General features: G+C 37.8%; 1 protein-coding gene and 1 long non-coding RNA gene across 2 annotated transcripts; both read left to right on the top strand.

Moving 5' to 3' along the window:
- Positions 1 to 11,045: 11,045 nt before the first annotated feature.
- LOC149926313 (uncharacterized) lies at positions 11,046 to 11,462 on the top strand. The gene is made up of 3 exons (XR_016473982.1): positions 11,046 to 11,122; positions 11,187 to 11,318; positions 11,387 to 11,462. It is a non-coding gene; the product is annotated as an uncharacterized LOC149926313 (long non-coding RNA).
- Positions 11,463 to 11,493: 31 nt separating this feature from the next.
- Positions 11,494 to 12,510, top strand: LOC149926312 (uncharacterized). The gene is made up of 2 exons (XM_090157661.1): positions 11,494 to 12,346; positions 12,422 to 12,510. Exons 1-2 carry the CDS (start codon positions 11,494 to 11,496, stop codon positions 12,508 to 12,510), a joined length of 942 nt encoding a protein of 313 aa, XP_090013787.1.
- The last annotated feature ends 10,180 nt before the right edge of the window (positions 12,511 to 22,690 follow it).

Below are 22,690 nucleotides of genomic sequence, written 5' to 3'. Positions count from 1 at the left end.
ACGCGTAACTTTGTCACCAATCAATAATAATAATAATAATAATCAGCTAGGCTAATACCAGTGGCGGCGCCAGGAATTTTCGCGACGGTAGGCAAACCAAATAAATGGGCCCCCGACCCGGGACCCCCCTTTTCTCAACGAAATACTTCAATAAAATAAAGTAGTGATGTACATGACGAACAAAAAAGTTCTAACAACAGTAAAACGAGTCCAAATATAACAGAACTGGTTTTATTTACTAGGAGATACCTCAAAAATTTCTAAATACATTATCGACATTTGTGTCATTGTTATTTATAAATAATTTTATCTCTTGGGACAATTTTGAGACCCTTTCTAGATCAATTTGGGGCCCCTTATAGGGTGATTTTGGGGCCCCTCAAAATTTTAAGGTAGGCAGTGGCCTACCTGGCCTACCCCCTAGCGCCGCCACTGGCTAATACCAGAAATACATGAACCGAAATTATCAGCGAGCATATTTTTGTCGGACGGCAATTTCCCCGTGCGAAAGGGGAGGGTTAAATAGCGAGGCCTTGTTAATTTTCCGCCTCCCGCGACTACAGGGAAAATTTCGAATGCACCACGGGTAACTAGACCGCCATCTAGTGAGGCTAAGATAAATTATTTAATCGAAGAAGATCGTGAGGAACTATTTTACGAACCTTGGTGAGGAACGTGGTCTGTAAACCTAGGCTTAGCCGTGTTTTGTTTTTGATAGAGGGCAGTGGAACTGTGGAAGACGGTAGCTGCAGCAGCTGTTCAATATGGAAAAAGTAGATGAATTAAAAACCTTTTCAACTAATCTTAACAGACCATTTATGTATGAAAGAATAGTTTTATTAGAATCAGAAAATATACCAGTAATAAAATTTTCACGACGACGGATACTTCATGGTACTATTTTTATTTAAAAATATTTAAAAACTACGCAAGCTTTTATTACTTTTAAATTATATTAACCATGGTAAAAAATTTTAACCTTTATGATTATGAGAAAATATACCAATTACTCATTGGAGCTACTTAAGATATTTGAATTCCAGATAAAAATATTTAGGCCTGCAGTAGCAAAGAATATGGGAAGACCAAATAAACAGAAGGCTACGGAAGAAGAAGAAACTGAAATAAACCACGAGAAAATAACTAGTAGAAATAAGCAATAGAAATGATGATTTCGTTTACGAGTAAGGCTACCTTTATGTTGCTATTCAGATTTATATTTCAAATAAAACAAGTGCAATTATTTTAACAAAATAATACAAATATTTATTGTTTATAATTCTTAACGTAGTCAAGTTAGACTAGTTTTTATTAACTGGGCTTCATTAATTAATAACAATTAACTGATTACGATGATATTTGTTTGAGCTATTCTTTCCTTGGACGTTTCTTCTAATAGTGACAGCCTTTTTTCCACTGACACATGATGCACTTGTAATTTTTCCCCAGCAACATATTTTATTTATTTATTTGTTTTTCGAGAAAGTTTCGCTCGGCCGTCGCCAGGTGGCGTATTCAAACCTTCGCCGTGGAGGTGGGGAGGTTCTCTTTTCGAGGAAGGGAAGATGACACGTGGCCACTAAGGTGGGGGAAAACGGGGAACTTCCCTCCCGTGTTAGAGAAATAGGACGCTGATAATTTCGGTTCATGTATTTCTGCTAATACCCAAGTCACCACCTTAGGCCTAAGTCATCAAGCGACTTTTATAGCCTTTTATCCAGGTGGCCGACTTACAATGCGTAGGAGGGTCAGAGGTGGGCAAAAAGTTGCGAGCGTTCGGAAAAATGAGCATATAGAGTTTTAAACACGGCTTGCTCAAGTGAGCGAGTACTCAAGGCAAACGAGTTTATTTTCTCTATCTCTAATTGAGCAGCCTCTGGGCGAGCGCCGAATAGTTCGCTCCGGCGTTGATGGCTGACGGCGCGCTGAGGGAGATTCCCCCCTCGACGGGTTAGTTCCCTCACTTTTAAGCGCTCACCGCGCGCTGAGCGAGATCTCCCGATCGTCGGAATAGCCCCCTCACTTTTAAGCGACGCGTTAGTACCCTCAGTAGAAAGCGCTGACGCAGCGTTGAGGGAAAATTACCGAGAGAAGGAATAGTTCGCTCAGATTTGAGCGCTAGCTACGCGCGGATTTTGATCACGGTGAGCGACGGTAAAGTTCGTTTACGCAAATCGCTCACAGCGCGGCGAGCAAAAATTTCAAAAATCAAACATTAAACTATTACTCGGCTATGGGTTTATTATTTACTTTTTTTATTAATAAAATGAAGGGTACTCTAAACGTCGGGAGTTAATGATATCTCCGATTGAATAAAATTCAAAGGTTCTTCCGAATTTATCCAACGATAAACTAGACTGCAAATATTCCGTTTAGTGTTAAAAGAGCTTTATTAAATATTAAAAGCCACAAATTATAACAATAGGCGCTGGTATACATTCTTTTGGTCTTGACAAACTTGGCAGGTGAAATGGGCTACGCGGTACGCGTTTCTTCATTTTTAGGGGATTGTGGCTCGCACTACTTTAAAGGAAAATATTAGCGCGCTCTCAACTTAAATTAATGATCGGTACCATAAAAACAAGTGGACATTTACTAACCCCTAATCCAACTCATTTGTAAATCTCCAGAATTTAATAGACAGTTTTAGCAACTACCTACAGGGGTGGTGCCAGAAGATTCTTAGGTGTAGGCTAATAATGTTTATCATTTGTGGGCCCCCTGTTCCTCAATATTGGACTTATAATTCAATTTTGCAAATTCAGGTAATTTATTTATTATTTGATATTAGTGCGGTTTTTAAAATTTTACAGTATTAAGTATCATCACATATTTTATTTGAATTTAAAAATCGACTTGATGTGGCCCCGTCAGATCGATTTGTGGGCCCCTATATGAACACAAAAGTAGGCTATAGCTCGTGTTGCCTACCCCTAACGCCGCTCCTGACTACCTACACTGGGATTTTATTCACAGTGAACGACGACAGAGTTCGTTTACGGTAAATCGCGAAGAGCAAACATTTCAAAAATTAAACTTCACATTTGACGGTATGAACAAGTTAATAATAAGATTATTTTTAAATAATTAATTAATTAATTGCGAAGATTCACGGTTTTTAAATAATAATTTTTTTCAGAAAAAAAGGGAGGGGTTGGAATTAATATAATGGCCAGCCTGTGCCAATATTAAAACTGTTTTAGTTCCAAATTGAGGTAACTCGATTTACGCGAATTTTCTTTTTTGCCGTTTTTCAAACTTCCTTTACACTAAAAATATAAATATTACAAATAGCGGCCAATGTATAGTTACAAAGTTATCGATTATTTTCCATTTTTAAAAAGCATTACGTTATAATTTTTTTTCCAATTTAAATAATATTTTTTAGATACCTGGTTTTGAAACTAATAGCGTTCTTTTCGTTTTTATTTCACACCGAATTTTAGTAATAATAAAAATGTTCGAATAATTCTAATGTCTAGTTTGTGCGGGTAACAAAAATCAACAGTGAAGAAGCTGTCAACGATCACCGTCAAGCTCAGCGTGTGGGAAGTGGGGACCCGCTGGCTGCCGGTGAGTATGAACAAGGAGGGAGGGGGGTGGCATTACCAAGGTAACCTATTTAAAGTTACTATAGACAATAGGCTATAATCACTATGCTGTAAACATTTGTGTCGCGCGAAAGCGATCCAAATCTAACGACTGACGATTATGATAAAAATTACATCATTCTTCCGAACTTCAAAAGGCCGTTATTTTATTTCTGGGGGGGGGGGGGGGATTTCTATTTGAACTTGTAATAACTTACACACAAATATTTTCTTTACATTTTTCTGTTTTTATTGCTTACGATGTTACATTTTATATACAATATTGGAAATATTTCAATAATTATTTAAATCTTCGCTCTTGCTTGATACCTACAAAGATTCTCAAAAACATTGTGTGGAGCGTGTCATTTTCGCCTAATTTGGTTTGACAACAATGAAACGAAACCAAAATTAGTTACCGCCATACGCCAAACGAGGAGGCAATGAACACCGCTAATGCCCCACAATGGAACATTTGGAAATAAAAAAGGATCCACCGTGGAACTTCGGATGTCATTAGAAAGTGTTCATCTTGTAAAATACGGAACAATTAAAACAGCGAATATATTTTAGGTTCAATAGTTCAGCATTTTAGAATCACACAGCCTAATGGCCTTTAGACCAAACGAAGGTGGTCCTGAAAAGGACCGTTTTGGTTTTAGCCAATTATTTGGCTTCTTCTGGTTTTTGAATTTTTGAGACCTTTACGCAAGAACAACCAGCTACAGCCACTTCGGGGGCTTTGTTGGCATTGTCCAACTGCTCCTTATACAACTGGAGTTCAAATTCCATTGCCCCGTTCTTTAACTTGGCATTCATCAGCTCATCTGGCCTTTGGTCAAGTTCTTGTTCGTTACAGAAAATATCAAAATATTTTTCTGTAAATCGTCCTAAAATATAAAAAAACAAAAATTATCAATAATTAGTAACAATAATAATAACTATAGGTAAAACTAATTTGCTGTATTTACGTTTTAGCGATCGGCTTTCAACTTGAAGCTTGAAAAGAGGGGGGGGGGGGGTGGAACCTCAACCCCTTTCCAAACTATCCCAATCGTTTCAATTTTGGGACCCGCAGGTGGAGTCCAGACACGAAGGCGTCTCTTTCGGCATCTTAACGAAAAGGGAAAGGTTGACCACTCATAGGAAACGTCTCTTCGTCGCAGCGGGACATGACTAACCAAATATTTCCCCGAAATAGGCATTCACTCGCTAATTTAGGCTTGACTTATAATATACATATATAAATATACTTTTCGCTAAACTGAACTCCCCCTAAAAATGAGTCGTATAGCTTCATAGACTAGATCAAAACTAGCCCTTCTGAAACCGAAATAAGTATTCTATAATAAAATACCATATAGGAAAACGGAGAAAACCATGTATATTCGGGTCGCGTCTACGGAACGTTAGCTCCAAAGTATATTTTTCTGGACTACGGATAGACTAACATGAAAACGTTAATCAATAAAAATAAAAATACTACGTAATATCATAAATCCATAATTTAATGGAAATAATTCACTAAAACCTATTTACAGAGTGACGTCATCACGGTAAAAAATCACCCCTAGCGAGATGCTGATAAAGGGCACGTCATACACGAGAAGCCCTCTATATAGAGTGTCTCTTGTGGCTAGTTATCAGTAAACGTTTTGCATATAAAGAATAAGACGTGTCATACTTATGTAACAATATTATTAACTAATGGTATTATTAGCTATTTTTACTACATTTATTTACAATGTTTATTTATTCTGTGTTACTATTTACTAAGTTGCGACTAATCGGGCCGATTAGATATTATTGAACCTTGGAATCTATAGCCGACATATTCAGACATTAGAATAATATTAGTTAATTCAAAAGCATTGAATTGGCGGCTTGGCCCGATTCATAAAATCCTATACACTCTTTTACGAGCGTATCGACCCCCCTTTACAATCTCCCATGTGGCGGCCGCCACCGCCGTACTACCTCTGCCTCCACTATTGAATTTTTTCCCCTAACGGTCCCCTCCCCATGTAGTCAAGCTATGGATTCCCCCACGAATATTCTCCGTAAAAGAATCTATTTGGCTCTGCAAACCTTTTTTCCCACTTTGGGCTTTTTTTTCCAACACTGCCCATTCCAGACAGCAAGGGCGCCACTTACTCGTTACTGCACCTGACAAAAATATTAAAATAGGGGGACAGTCGATGGAGGTTTTTTTCTATTTTGCATCGAACCCATTTTCTTCATTCTCGCAGTTTTCAATTTCAACAATAGCGTGTACTTCTTAACGTCATATGACGGGGTCAACGCCAGAATTCCGAACTGACGCCAATGAGTCGCCCCTCCCTTGGGTCTTAGCCGTTTAAGATAGCCAATGCTAGGGCAATTTCGAAGTTTCCTATACTTATACCTCGCTTCGTAATCCTTTCTACAATAATAGTATAAATAGTAGGTTCCTTTCTCATTTCGTTACAGTTTCTTGTCGACTTTTCTCAAGTCTGCGTCTTTCGATTCGTATTTCGGTCCTTCCTTAGTTTAATTTTTTCGTGTTTTTTGCTTTAGCTGTTCATAATTTTTCTCGCCTTCGAAGTTTAATTTTTTCGAGTCCATAGTTTTGGAGTTATAGTACTTCGACTGTGGCTTGAGTTTTTTTATTCAGTTTCAGGCTTTAAGTTCGCTTCCGTATTTTACAAGATGAACACTTTCTAATGACATCCGAAGTTCCACGGTGGATCCTTTTTTTCAAAATGTTCCATTGTGGGGCATTAGCGGTGTTCATTGCCTCCTCGTTTGGCGTATGGCGGTAACTAATTTTGGTTTCGTTTCATTGTTGTCAAACCAAATTAGGCGAAAATGACACGCTCCACACAATGTTTTTGAGAATCTTTGTAGGTATCAAGCAAGAGCGAAGATTTAAATAATTATTGAAATATTTCCAATATTGTATATAAAATGTAACATCGTAAGCAATAAAAACAGAAAAATGTAAAGAAAATATTTGTGTGTAAGTTATTACAAGTTCAAATAGAAATCCCCCCCCCCCCAGAAATAAAATAACGGCCTTTTGAAGTTCGGAAGAATGATGTAATTTTTATCATAATCGTCAGTCGTTAGATTTGGATCGCTTTCGCGCGACACAAATGTTTACAGCATAGTGATTATAGCCTATTGTCTATAGTAACTTTAAATAGGTTACCTTGGTAATGCCACCCCCCTCCCTCCTTGTTCATACTCACCGGCAGCCAGCGGGTCCCCACTTCCCACACGCTGAGCTTGACGGTGATCGTTGACAGCTTCTTCACTGTTGATTTTTGTTACCCGCACAAACTAGACATTAGAATTATTCAAACATTTTTATTATTACTAAAATTCGGTGTGAAATAAAAACGAAAAGAACGCTATTAGTTTCAAAACCAGGTATCTAAAAAATATTATTTAAATTTGATAAAAATTTATAACGTAATTCTTTTTAAAAATGGAAAATAATCGATAACTTTGTAACTATACATTGGCCGCTATTTGTAATATTTATATTTTTAGTGTAAAAGAAGTTTGAAAAACGGCAAAAAAGAAAATTCGCGTAAATCGAGTTACCTCAATTTGGAACTAAAACAGTTTTAATATTGGCACAGGCTGGCCATTATATTAATTCCAACCCCTCCCTTTTTTCCTGAAAAAAATTATTATTTAAAAACCGTGAATCTTCGCAATTAGCTTGATCATTGGATGATATGGTTATTTTTGTCGATGTCATAAACAATGGACAAAATCGAAGATGGTTATATGCACAGATATTGTATTATATTTTACATATACATTAAAAATAATCTTATTATTAACTTATTCATACCGTCAAATGTGAAGTTTAATTTTTGAAATGTTTGCTCTTCGCGATTTACCGTAAACGAACTCTGTCGTCGTTCACTGTGATTAAAATCCCGGTGTAGGTAGTCAGGAGCGGCGTTATAGGGGTAGGCAACTAGAGCTATAACCTACTTTTGTGTTTAAATAGGGGCCCACAAATCGATCTGACGGGGCCACATCAAGTCGATTTTTAAATTCAAATAAAATATGTGATGATAGTTAATACTGTAAAATTTTAAAAACCGCACTAATATCAAATAATAAATAAATTACCTGAATTTGCAAAATTGAATTTTAAGTCAATACATAGAGGGGCCCAATATTGAGGAACAGGGGGCCCACAAATGATAAACATTATTAGCCTACACCTAAGAATCTTCTGGCACCGCCCCTGTAGGTAGTTGCTAAAACTGTCTATTAAATTCTGGAGATTTACAAATGAGTTCGATTAGGGGTTAGTAAATGTCCACTTGTTTTTATGGTACCGATCATTAATTAATATTTTCGATTAAAGTAGCGCGAGCCACAATCCCCTAAAAATGAAGAAACGCGTACCGCGTAGCCCATTTCACCTGCCAAGTTTGTCAAGACCAAAAGATTGTATACTAGCGCCTATTGTTATAATTTGTGGCTTTTAATATTTAATAAAGCTCTTTTAACACTAAACGGAATATTTGCAGTCTAGTTTATCGTTGGATAAATTAGGAAGAACCTTTGAATTTTATTCAATCGAAGATATCATTAACTCCCGACGTTTAGAGTACCCTTCATTTTATTAATAAAAAAAGTATATAATAAACCCATAGCCGAGTAATAGTTTAATGTTTGATTTTTGAAATTTTTGCTCGCCGCGCTGTGAGCGATTTGCGTAAACGAACTTTACCGTCGCTCACCGTGATCAAAATCCGCGCTCAAATCTGAGCGAACTATTCCTTCTCTCGGTTATTTTCCCTCAACGCTGCGTCAGCGCTTTCTACTGAGGGTACTAACGCGTCGCTTTAAAGTGAGGGGGCTATTCCGAAGATCGGGAGATCTCGCTCAGCGCGCGGTGAGCGCTTAAAAGTGAGGGAACTAACCCGTTGAGGGGGGAATCTCCCTCAGCGCGCCGTCAGCCATCAACGCCGGAGCGAACTATTCGGCGCTCGCCCAGAGGCTGCTCAATTTAGCCCTCTCGTTGAACAAGAGCAGCTGGAATTCGAATTTGAAGCGCTCGCTCATTACTGCAGGATTTTCAAAAACGAGTGCTCACTATTTTTGCCCACCTCTGAGGAGGGTGGTGGCCAGATTAGAGCTGTTAGATTTCAAATTCCGGCCTTTTTAAAAGCCCTAAGCGAGATTTCAGAAAGAGCTCCAGGGTTTATTTCAAGAACTTACGTCTTTTGATTTCATCGTTAGTTTGATTATTTGGTACGAAATGTTGACCAAAGTTAATATAGTCAGCAAAACCAAAAAGTGACAATGGACGTAGCGACTAAACATTTTAGCAGAAATTGTATTTTTTTTTTTCAAAATTATCGTTGAATTGGATATTCAACCATTTTAGGGAAGTAAGGACATGAAAAAAAGAAGAAAATTTTTAGTTATGAAGGTCCCGATGAAACAGTTTACAATGGTGAGGTTCAATTTAAAACGAATTATTTTTTAAAATTAGTTGATAACGCGTTATCCGCCATGGAAAGTAGATTTAAACTGTACAGAGAGCACAAAGATGTATTTGGCTTCTTATATGGTGGAGACTGGGGCTACAATAAAAAACATTTCGGAAGATCTACAAAATTCTTGTAAAAATCTTGAAACGACGTTAATTGACAATGTAGACGGAGAAGAATTATTTGAAGAGTTTCAGTTGTTGAAAGATGTTATTCCTGTAACAGTCTTGACAGGTATTGATACTTTATATTATATAACTAAAAATAACATGGTTGTACCCTAATATTGTAATATCTTTGAAAAGTTTGTTGACCACTCCAGTTTCAGTAGCCTCAACAGAAAGATCTTTAATGATTAAATAAAAACTATCTAAGATCAACTATAAGCCAAGAGAGACTGTCATCACTAGCCTTATTGTGAATCGAAAATAAAGTGGTGAAATCATTAGAGTTTGCTGGCGTAATAAAAGATTTTTCTGCCAAAAGATCTAGATGTCAATTTTAAAGGGTATAGGTAACAAGTAACTGTTATAACTGTAAATGAACTATGAAAAATAAAATTAATGTCTTCCAATGTTAGAAACTTAAAATAGTTCAATATTTGATCAATAAAACGTTCGGGGGTAAAAGGGAGGGTAAAGCTATAGGGGTTATGAAATCCGAGAGTCGAGAGCCCCGCAAGTATATTTCGAACCCGGCCCCGCAAAACACCAAGCCGGCCCTGGCAACGCCCCACAAGTCTTTAGCGTCTCCACCCTTGAAACAGTGGCAGGCATCAGGGTACAGATACCAGAGAGCCTAGTGGCAGTGGCGTAGCTGAGAACTCAGAAACCCCCCCCCCCCCCCCCGCAAAAATCTCTATGGGGCCCCCCTTTTAATTTCTTTTATGGTGAGTGGGGTACCTTGAAGCTCGGGGCCCTCACGCGCCGCGAGCCCTGCGGACCATCAGCTACGCCACTGCCTAGTGGCCAGAGTTGTTGAACTAATAATTATAATTGTAATAATAATTCAATCAATTATGTATCTCTATGCCTGTCTAATCGTTCTTGTTTAACAAATTTAATTGAGGCTACCAACTTATGGTCCAGTTGTCTGGTCTTGGGGCCACTTATCTTTAATATCCTTATTAATTCAATGCTGAACTTGGTCCTCTTTGGGATACTTTTTGCTCTTTGCAAGCTACTCCATATAATTAAAACTCTTTAATTGTTGTGAACTATACAACTTGATTAAGATACGGTTGTTATTTGGGGAAGGAACTATGGCATTTTTCTTTAGTGCTACCATAAGTGTTTAGTATTGTTACATAAGTGTGACACTTCCTATTCTTCACATGCAAAAGTTTTACTGACGAGGAGACTACCCGAGGTGATAATCACCGATTTTGTTGAAACTAGGTGGGTATATAGACCTTATGGTAACATGAAATTTCACCAAGGGAAAAGTTGCAATGGGCATTAGTTTTGCCATGGCAACCGAAAATGTTTTTGACAACACAGTCTGTATATTGTCCCATTGGAAATAACAATTGATCAATTTTTACATATTTTGATCAAATGGACGCTTCAATAAAAGGTACTCGGTTTCTACTCCCCTCTATAAATTCATCTGGGAAGGAGCTATTTTCGGTCGGTCGGTTAAACGCAAAGAATGGCTAGCCAAATGTCATATTTAAGCCAATTCGCTAGCGAAACGGGAATAGGTGGCGCAGCAGTCGCTACCCCTGCAGCTTGGGTTCTCCGCGTGGAGTGGTGATCAAAACCAAAACAAATATGGCGGCATGCAGTAATGGTCGAGGTGGGAGAAATTGTGCCGTCCCTTTTTGTAATAATACTGCGCTTAAAAGCTTTAAAAATCAAGATAATAATAAAGAAGAAGATTTGAAGTTATCATTTCATAAATTTCCAAATTGTAAGAAACTTACTAATGTGTGGTTAACAAAGATAAAGTCAGGGAAAAGACCTAGCAAATGGTCTCAGATATGTAGCGCTCATTTTAAAGATGATGACTTCTTGGCTAGAAATGGTGAGTTGAAAGTAATAATATTAATTACTTGATTTGAAATTAAATAATCAGAAAGGTCTTCTAGATGGAAGATCCATAAGAAGACGTCTGAAATTCAATGCCATTCCTTCTCAAAATTTGCCACGTATGCCTATTAAAGAATCAACCGAAGATAGTAGAAAAGAGAGAGCCCAACGTTACGTAAACCGTTCTAAAGGTAATTGTTATTTGATGATAAATAATTAATGGTAATGTTAACGTAAAAGTTATCTTGAAATTATACAGTAGTACCTTCAGCATCACCATTGAAAGATAACGTTGTTGAATCGATTATTGAAAGCGAAAGTGAACCAGCTCCGGATGAAAATGTCTCAACGTTAACTAACTTAGCTATGCTAGCTGAAGTCGCAGCTGAAGCTCAAGGAATTAATGAACCTCATGTGGCAGCTAGTGTAATGAAAGCTTCCATTGGTGTTCAAGTTTATTTGGACCAAGGAAAGAACTTAAGCGCATCAAGAGTTGGAATTACTAGCAATGGAATGACAAATGTGGATTTTGTGAATCTTACAGGCATTGGGAAAGAACTATTTGAAAGCCTTTCATTTGAAGTTTTAGGACTTGAAAACAACAGTGAGCTTTCAAATTTTCTTATGCCGGTAAATGATCGGGTACTCTTGACTCTCATGAAGCTCAAATCAAATTTGACGTTCGCTGCTTTAGCTTCATTATTTGTCATTTCCAATCGATCGGTTTCCACCTACTTCAAAAGAACCCTCTGTGCCCTTGCTGAAGTTTTAAAAAAATTCATATTTTGGCCGAATGTAGATAATATCAGGAGTAATTTTCCTAAATGCTTCAAAGAGTTTCAAAACACTCGTGTGGTCTTGGACTGTTCAGAAGTTCCCATGATGAAACCTAACACGTTTCATGACCGAGTGGCAACCTACAGCCATTATAAAGGCACCCACACAATTAAACTTCTCATTGGAATTTCGCCTTCTGGAATGATTACGCTCGTGAGTGACCCTTGGGGCGGAAAAGTTAGTGACAAGGAAATCACTGTTGAGAGTCGGGTCATATCTAACTGCGAACAATTTATTGATGGAATTATGGTTGATAAAGGCTTTCTAATTGAAGACGAATGTGCTGCCAATGGAATAGTTCTACACATCCCACCATTTTTAAGAAAGAAAAAACAGTTTAGTAAAGACGAAAGCGTAAAAAATCAAAAAATAGCATCTGCTCGTGTGCATGTGGAGAGAACCATTCAACGAATTAAATTATTTAAAATTGTAAATGATAAATTTGACCTTGATTTAGTTCCCTATTGCAATGAAATCGTTACGGTCATATGTGGATTAGTAAATTTATTAAAACCAATTCTAGCAGATGACAAATTTGATGATTAAATGTTATGTGGCACGGGAAATAAAATTTTTCTATAATCTTGAAAAATATTTATTATAAACTTATCATTTGTTACTCTTAATATCTCACTTCATTTAAAAATTGTAGATAATACTAAATGGCGCAGTTTGAAATAGGAACTTTTAAATGAACTTAAATATATCACTTATTCTTGACCAGTAATGGTAAATATACCTTCAAATAAAAATTGTACAATTTCACTATGTTCTGCTTTAAATATTCTTCATCTCTCTCAATATCAATTAAAAGATAACCCTTAGGAGAATATAGAAAAAATGAGCATGTTTTTAAGTTTAATACATAAAGTCCAAGTTGAATTTGCGCGTAATACCCTCTGCAATCATTACTTGGTAGGAAAATTCCTTTTTCTCCAACTTTCAAGAAGTTGAGTTTATTTTGCGCAACAGCTTCTTCGATTGAAATTTTTTTGGCTACGAAAGGACTCTTGATTTCGAGCAATTTGGTCTCGCCATTTTCCACATATATTCCATCTGGACTAAAAGCCAGAAATGGATTCCGGAGGCTAATTAGGAGACCATATTCCACTACTTGAACTTTCTTGAGCCATGAAAATTTGGCTCGGGCTACTTTCTCCATTTTGTTACCATAGACTACAGAAGCCACTTTTAGTTCTTTGCCAGACAAATGATTTTCTAAAAGCTTGGAAGCTGTGATTGCTTTGTTTTTGGATGACAGAACTTTTTTGAAAGTGGTTCCTGTTAATCTCACTTTTCTTTCCAGTTTCCACTCATCTGTTTTTTGGTCTAATTGAGCGAGCGTTTTTGCTTTTTCAAAATCAACTTGAACAAAATCATCGTAGAACTGCTTTTCTTCAGTTGACATGTTACGAGTAAAATTGTTCTCGTAGTGCGTTGGAACATTAAGGGTTTCTCTCAAAATATTATCGATAAAAATGATTTGGTCCGAATCAGCAGGGTCAATTTGTCGGCGTTTACTAGGATTGTAAATAATTTCTTCATTTGCAGCTGGAATACTAGATACGGCACTTGTAACATCTAAGGCTTTTTTTGCTTTGACATTCCATTTAACAAACTCTTTAAGACTTGGGGGTAAATGCCTGGCACACATTGGTTCGTAAGGCAGGCTCGATAAAATCCGTTCCTCACAATTTTTTAAACTGCTTGTGTCAAAAATGGGTTTGACAACTTTTCTCACGCAATCTAGATCTTGGATTTTTTTTGCGTGGTAGTGGGCTTGGACATTTGCCTTCATTTTACCCCATTTTTGAGGCTTTGATGTACATGATACATCATTAGAGAGCTGACCTAACTTTCCATAGCGATTTACGTAAAATAAACCTGCTACGGAATGTTTACAAAATCCAGAGTTCCTTGGAAAAATAATTAAACGTTATTATTCAGATATAATTTAAATATACAAATGAAATCATTTACCCGCTCTTACACGAACAGTTGACACTTTTAATGAAGTGTTTTTCATTTTCATCCAGTTTAAATTGTAGTTTTAAAGAATGTGGTTCCCCACTTGGTGAGCTGGACTGAATCACAAAGCCTTCAATTAAAATTACGCCCTCTTCTTCCTTAGAGAAATAAAATTTTAAAGATCCTTTTGGGCTTTCCCTGAACATTCGTTCCCCTTCTTCTAACGCTCTTGGCTTGTCTCCAATGTATTTTAAAATTTCAAACATGGTGAGATTTACTTTTATAATGAAAATAGAATTAATATAGGATAAAATAATAATAATTAAATAATAGCATACCTATTGGAGATTCCAATGGTTCCACTTCCATCTTTGCTATATGCCAAGGCACACTCTTATATATTCAACTTTACACAGTCCAAGATGAGTTCAAAACCTAATGACAGTTTATCGACGTTACGAAAAGGTTTAGTTAAAGTTATAAACTTTACATTTAATACTACTTATCAACAAAAAACTAATTATCTTACCATTAAAACTATGATATTCTTCTTCACCTAATGCATTAACACGCCGTAGTGGTTTTTTTCTGATCACCACTATATAGTACCGCGGAGTGTGGATAGGTGGCGACACTATAGTTTTCGCGAGCGAATAGGAGACGCGTTTTTGCCCTCATGAGAATTTTGCGTCAGATAAGAAACGCGTCGGCTCACGTGTATAAGAAACATATATACTAATGTTAATTTTCGATAATATACTTTAAGGTAACATATATAATGTTACTAAAACTAAGTATAAGAAGATATTATTATTATTATTATCATCCTCTTATGGTATAAATAATTAAAATTATATGTAATATTTTTATAATACCGGGCAATTTTAAAGCTTCTCATGGAGGCAGAGTTAATTCATTTCGTATAAAATTATCTTTTGGAAAAAGATGAAAACTCATTCCTTTAGAACTAAACATATTACTTTTGCAGTACGGTATGCAACAAGTGTTTCCTTTTAACCAGGTAACTTTTTTGGCATGTTAAGGCTTAGCAAAAACCGATGTTACGTTCGAGAAAGTTTCCAGCTTTCTAATATTTCAACAAGCACTATATAAATAATAACTTACGAGTCCTGGCGGTCGGAAATATTACTTCTTGGCAATTTCTGGGAAGTTGTTTTATTAAAGCGCCTATTGACCAAAATTCATCAAAATATCATAAAATTCATTTAATTTGTCAATTTTGATCTATTTCTTTTTTGGTTTTGAAATTTGAATTTTTTTTAAAGTGCTCAGATTCCCATGTTATTTTCAATGAGAAAATATACATACTCTGTTGTCAAAAACATTTTCGGTTGCCATGGCAAAACTAATGCCCATTGCAACTTTTCCCTTGGTGTAATTTCATGTTACCACAAGGTCTACATACCCACCTAGTTTCAACAAAATCGGTGATTATCACCTCGGGTAGTCTCCTCGTGAGAGCTATTCACAAGACAGATTGCATTACAGGCCTCATCGAAGTTTTTCGTCCGCTTGCTAACGCGTCATATGTGACCATTAACTGCGCCTCGCTAGGGGGATATTTTCTACTTGTGATTACGTCACTCCGTGACTAGCTCCCAGTAAAATATTCCCCAAAGTGGCAAACTTATGGATCTATATTATAAACTTGAGGTGCTACTAAGTATTCGTTTCTACATCTGGGACGCTCTAGCCCCAATTTTACTTATGATGACTACCCCTTGTTAGTACAAGTTAGTTCATGTGGACCCCGTCCTTAAATTCCAGTCCACCAGTGGTGTAGTCCTAAAATAAAAAGAACTGGGGCGTTACCGGGGTACAGCCAATTTCGATTACGCGCGAAATCGAAGTTAGCTGTACCGGCAAAGGATTGTATTTGGTTTCTGTTTAACGAAATTATGCATCAAGATGATATTCCGGATAGCTGGAAAGAGTCACGTGGTTTTCAAAGGAAAGGGAAAGGCTGAGGAAGAACTCAGTTCCTATCGTCCTATAGCAGTAACGTCGGTCTTCCACAAAGTGTATGCCATACTTTGGAAAGAACGTAATTAGCGGGTATATGGAAATAAACGGCTTGCTCGATGAAGCTCAGTACGGTTTTCGAAGAGGTAGACAATATTTTTGTGCTTTCTCAGCTGGTTGAACTCTATCAGAAGCAGTGGCTCTCTCTTTATTCTGCGTTTCTTGACCTTCACAAGGCGTACGACAGTGTCAATCATGATAAGTTAAGGTGGTGCCTAGCTGATTATTATTATTATTATTATTATAAGTTGTGGAAAACGTTGCGTGGCTTCGGCTTTGTCCCGAGTGTAGTTCGCCAAATTCAAAAACTGTACGCTGATAGCTCGTATATATACACAGCCCAAGGTGTTACTACTGAGGCGTTGAGGTGTGGTGTAGGTTTGCGTCAGGGGTGTCCACTGTCCCCCGTACTGTTAATTTCTTATATCAATGGCCTTGCGGTGAGTTTGTCCGAGTCGGGAGTTGGCGCTAAGATCGAAAAGGTGGAGAAGGATAAAGGTGCCTCTGTTGGCAAAGTGTCGATCCCTTGCTTACTGTTTGCATATGACATTCTTCTTTTGGCACATTCTGCGGCGGATTTACAGGAGCTGTTGGATAGATGTTCCGCTTATGCTAATTCCAAGGCGTTAAGGTTAAGCCCAGTAAATCAAAAGTTTTGATGTTTGGTACGTCAAAGGAAGCTAGCCCGGTCCCCTTTACGTTGCAAAACGCCTCTTTGGAAGTGGTGGAAGAGTAAAGCTATCCTGGTGTCCTGTTCTGTTCCAAGCCTAACTATATGGAAAATCATGAGCGCAACCTTGTAGCTAAAACTACTCGTCTACGGTGGGCGGTCAAGAATATGGCGGATGGATCATATAACAAATACAGTGTATCTAGGACTTTGTGGAAAGCTGTGGCGGTACCCACCATCACGTATGCAAACGATGTTCTACCGTATTCCCGGGTCTCAATCACAGCCTTTGAATATGCTCAGAGAGAAGTTGGCCGTGTTGCACTTTCGGCGGGCCCTTTCGCAGCTAAAGCTGCAATTAAAGGTGAAATGGTTTGGAGCAGCATGGAGGAACGTGAAGCTATGAATAAGCTGAAATACCTAGGGCGGCTGTTACTTATGCCGGCGTCCATGCTTCTTGGCCTAGTTTTTAGATCGCTGAGGCTTCAAGGAGTTGAGACCAGGCTACTTAAGCGTATGGCACAGCTTGATCGTGTCTTTGGCAATGGCACGACCCGGAATACACCGACGAACGAGAGAGAATGGGCTGCTGTAGTAGTGCGAGATGTTCATGAAGCGGCGGAGAGGTGTTGGCGTAATGATGTCAAAAGTAAGAATAGTCTGAAGCTCTACCAAGTGAAACAGAAGCCACAAACCGAATCGTGTTATGATGGTTCTTGGTGTAATGGCCTCCTGTTCGAGCGCTAGAACGGGCTGCCTTCTGACGGGAGAGAGGCAACATCGGTTGTTTGCTTTTGAACCGGCCTGCAAGCTGTGTGGGAATGCCTATGAAGACATCGCCCATGTACTCTTTCATTGTCCGGTTGGTGAAAGCGATGAAGATATCTTTGAATGGCGCGTGCGGAACCGGGAAATCTCCTTAGAGGAAGCCCTTGGATTGTCAGGAAATTTTCATCACTTGTATATAGTTAAACACATTCTGGTTACCTGGAGGGCTAATAAAGTGGCGTCGTGAAAATATTTAGGAATTTAAATGTTTATTTGTTATATATATAATTTTATTGTTGCATTCTGTAACTTATATTTGATACTTTCCAGTACTATATATTATATATTTGGTTTAATGTTGTGTATTGTTTTTAAACCGTGCTCTCTTTAATTTGGTGACGCCGCCCCGATTTCAAGGGGTTGTACTTTGTATGGGTTTACCAATAAATCTTAAATCTATAAATGTACGCCAACTTCAATTTTTAACGTGATCGAAGCTGGCCGTACGTAGGTAACGATTTGAAATTGTTATGGTATTTTTCCGCAGGCAAAATTTATCATAAATTCACACACCCTTTATTTCGAAAAATTATATACGAAATAGAAGCAAGGTGCGCCCTGGCAAGTTGAAAAAAAGAGACAGGGCCCGCCCTGGCAAAATGTAAAAACTCAGGCGGGGCGTGGCCCTGCCTTTGAAAAAAGCACCGGGGCGATGCCCTGCCCCGCCCTGGCCCGACTACACCACTGCAGTCCACACAAACAAAGTATCTAAACGTGTATGTTCCTTAGCAGGCCTTGTCTGCCGCAGGAGTGAGATGGCGGCTTGGATGAATCCAAGGTGGCGGAGTGGTTAGCACTTTCGCTTCGAAGCAAGAGGAGCCGGGTCCAAGCTCAGCTTGTGGCACTGGGTGAAATCTCGGAACAACTCCTTCTGCGATGAATTTGCAAGTTATCTCCCCATTGGTTAAAGGGGTTTTCCCTCGAGATCTTCGGTTACCATTTTCATAAAACCTTGTTGGGGTTAACGGTATTAGTTAGTGAAGAGAGCTGTTGGCTCGCGTGGCATGAAGGGCTTGCCACCATCCTTCTACGCATGGTAACCCGATCTCCTTCTCTATCTTTTGAGTGTTTAAAGCACACATTTTCATGGAAGATTCTAAATCCATTTCTATGACAACTTTTAAATTGGTTGACACTTTAACAGCATCTGGAAATACACAGAAATTATTAAGTTGAATTGATTTAAGTGTAATTTATTCATGCCACTTAATGCATCCTTCAGCTTAGGGTCTTTAAATCAAGCTTTTTATTCACGCAATATCATCACCATCTTCTAACCTAATTTTTTCTGCAAATTCTAACCTCTCATCTTCTATGCCCTCTAACTTATCATCATTTACACCTTCTATACCACCATTGCCTACACCTTCCAGCCCCACACCTTTGTCATCTTCAACCCTTCCCAATTCGCTTTCTAATAAACCTATATTTTTATCTTTATACAGTACCACAACAGTATCAGAATCTATATCACTATCTAAATAAATGACAGTCATAATACTTTTAAGAAGGTTCTGTTTATATCTAAGCCTTTGCCTTTTAGAAACGTCCAACGAATGCTTGTAGTAATGAAGTTTGGTCTTTTACTTTTATCATCCATTTTATACTAGTACAAGGCTTAGGTAACCCGAGTAAAGCAGTTTTAAAAAGTAGGCTTAATAAACTTGTAACTTTCTAACAAAAATAAATTTCTAACCTTTGCGATAAACATATTTTACACCACAATAATTAATAAAAAAAATAGTATTACATACCTTTAGGAATAGTATTAGGAATTTTATTTACGTTAAAAACTCAAAAAGAACGCAGATCTCTCTCTATATACCTCGTGGCTGGTAAAATAACGTAACAGCGCATTTTTATTACAGCCCAAAGACTGTCGCGAGAAGGATTATATAGTCTTTGCTACCGTTGTAGTTTTGGTTAGCAGGATTGCCAGTCGAGGTTCTCAGCTCAAAGAAAAATTGTACTGTTAGCTAAACCTAAAAATCAAACAGGTGACAAAAATAAATATTAAATAAGGGAAACTAATATTTATAACAAATAGCTAACACACTACAAATTATAGTAGAAGCAGAAATTGAAAAGAACTGGCAGCTCTACTACAGTTTTTTGTTACAAATTAAAGCGCTTCTTTAGGTTTTTACGGCTAAATAGGAAAATGTTTGTCGGCCCGACGTTATTGATAGTTGGGCCAACCCTAAACTTCACATGCATCTCAAGAATGATGGGCAATGCCTTTTGTCGGATTTAAAATACTTTAAAACTTAAGAACAATCTTAAGTACCCAAAAAAATTTGAGCTTATAACTAATTAAGGCCAATTTTGATAACAACTTTTATTCAAGGAAAAATGTTGAATAAATCCGCTAAAAATTAGGTCGGCCCGACTGCTACCGAAATCGAAGAAATAGAGATAGTTGGAAGTGAGTCGGTATGACGCCCAAAATAGGACTCGGACTCTCAACCGACTGTCCGACCCTAATCCGACCAAAAAACGGATTACGTGTGCTACTGGGGATGGCGATAGCCTCTCTGAAATAGCACTGACTCACTACACGGAGGGAATAGAGTGAAATAAGCCGCAGTTAGTCAGAGCATGCACGATTTACGAACCTTGGCAGTTAGTATACTTGGGTAAAAATGAATAAACGACAATAGCATATAGACCACGGAAAATTATCCTTAGTTAGTATAGTCTAATCAATATTTGTACTTGATTATGTGCCATATTATTTTTTCTGCTACAGCTAAAACTTTCAACTTCAAGTGGTGGAAGTGACACTAATATAGTAAAGCAAGATACACGAAAGAAAATAATATAGTTTGGACAGTTGGACTAAACAAAATATAATATGTTAATAGGATATTTTTATTGATTTTGTTTACTTACTTTGATATTTTTCTAGGGGCAGAATTATTTTTTAAGGGGGCACAGAGACTTTTCGAGGGGGCACGATGGGGCACTCTAAGATTTTTTACGGGCCTGAGCACTTATGATCTAGCGTCTGCTACCATAGAAATCTCATAGGCAACTAGAATGCTGCCGCCTACGGCCGAGCTTGACGCCAGTTCGCCTTGAACCTTCAGCCAATGAGAGGCCGTAGAGTGGTTCCGCCAAGGAGGATAATAATCCTCCTTGGTTCCGCTACTATAGCGGGAGATAGGTGACGTCATTCTCTCTGGTGACATTAAATTCGTGGCAGAACCATTCTTTGAGCTCTGATTGGCTGAGATCTGGCTATCGTCTGCCACGGCGTTTGGCCCATTTGCCAGTTACACGGCAGCATTCTAGTTACCTATGAGATTTCTATGTCTGCTACAGACCAATTAAAAGGGCATAAGAACGTATTTTTCCTAAATAACCTTATCAAAATAAAAGCAAAAGATGCAAAAATATATTAAATTACAATTAAGTATCATTATTTATTAGTCAAATTTACGAATAATGATAAGGATAAACTAATATCGTCACGAACCAAAGGGGACGTAGCGATAGTTTTTGGTCGCGAATTATACGAATAATGTCATCAACGGGTTGTCTTGTCTGCCCCACGAAAGTTTCTATAAAATTCTGCTTTGCGGTCATTTGCGTTTTGACCCGTAACCACTTATTTATGATTTTTGACTATATTCTAATTATTATTCATTGCAATATAACTTCCCCACTTTACCCTTCGTTTTTGGACTATTTGCGACCGAAAACTATCACAACGTTTATTTAAAAAAAAATATTTTTATGACTTTTTAAATGGTCTGTAGCAGACGCTAGAACATAGGTGCTTCATCGGAGTAGCTAGCACCGTTTCGCCATCTAGACACGTTTTGGTCGTTAATTTATGTTTTTATTTTAATTTTTACCTCTCCGAGGGGACAAAGTCCCCTAGGAGGGGTTATACAACGACCGTGTCTGTCTGTGGGTGGGTCTGTCTGTGGGTCTGTGGGTCTGTCAGGCCTGTGAACGCGTTCGCATTTTCGGTGCAAAGTGTAATCCCTGCGTACGCAGTTTCTCGAGATCTCTGCGTTCGCAGTTGCTAGTAATTAGGGAACAAAGTCGAAAAACCGTGTTTGCAAAACACGGGACGGTGAGCGTTAACGGATTAATTTGCAGTCGGGGTTGGTTTGGTGGTTTTTTTTCGTCAACGCTCGCCGTCACGACAGGTTTAATTCAGTGGTTTGGATATTTCGCTATTGTAATGTTTATGTGTAGGGTGGTAATGTTGTGTTATTGTTATGACGTTTGTGGGTGTTGAGTTTGTGGTGTGTATGTACGGGTGGTATCTCTCCAACTCTTTCTTATTGACTTTTGGGACGGACCGAGTGCTGAGTGTAATGCTACCTCTCAACATGCAATGGCAGGGTTTCCACCAATTGTTCACGGTATTCGTCTTAGTATCAATTTGCGATCGAATCGGGCGGGTTTCGAACCCGAGACCACCTGTTTGACAGGCGGACGTTCTACCACAGAACCACCGACACTTATTACGTTACATTGAAAATTAGACCTTCAGCTTTATCGAAAGCGTATTTAATAGAGTATGAAATTTTGGTTTAATTGAAATAGAGCAAGATTTCGTGGAAGATTTAAATTATTGCATCGAAGAAATTCTAATTTAGCGATTTCTCATTTGATTAAAAACAAGAGCGTCACCCAGGTTTCGAACCCGGGCCGTTCAGTTAGGCAGTCGAGCGCTCTACCACAGAACCAACGATAACTTCAAGCTATATTGCAAATAAGACACTCTTGAATTTTTTTACGAATGAAATTGTGAAGGCCTAATGTGGTTTTTTTACGAAAAAATTATAAAGACTTAATCTTGTTTAATATAATAAGTTGCTTTATTTCAATTTGGTACTTTTGTTTAGGGTTTTTTTAATGAATGGAGTTAAAAAAAATTTTCTTCTATTATTTGACGTTTTATTTTTGCGGTTGTATATTTGTTTTATCTTTTATTCTTTTAAAATTATTTACTTCTTCCGCAAAATGGTTCATTTTTTGGAGGAACCTTTTTACTTATTTTTTGTGTATTAATGTTTTGAGAACCTTTACGTTTGGGAAAGGATAATTTTTGACGGAACCTTCAAAGTGTATACGTCGCATTTTCAAAAAATTTAATGGTCAAATCTTGTTTTAGCGCAGTCAGCAGATAAGATAAAGGGTAGAACCCGTTAGTTTTTTGTAATTTATTTAGTTTTTTCAGTCGTATATTCTTATCTA

The sequence above is a fragment of the Leiobunum rupestre genome, chromosome 9, assembly GCF_980474605.1.
Source record: "Leiobunum rupestre chromosome 9, qqLeiRupe1.1.hap1, whole genome shotgun sequence".
NCBI lineage: Eukaryota > Metazoa > Arthropoda > Arachnida > Opiliones > Sclerosomatidae > Leiobunum > Leiobunum rupestre.
Note: the sequence above shows the minus strand (reverse complement) of the source record. Positions and strands in the feature narration are given on the sequence as shown.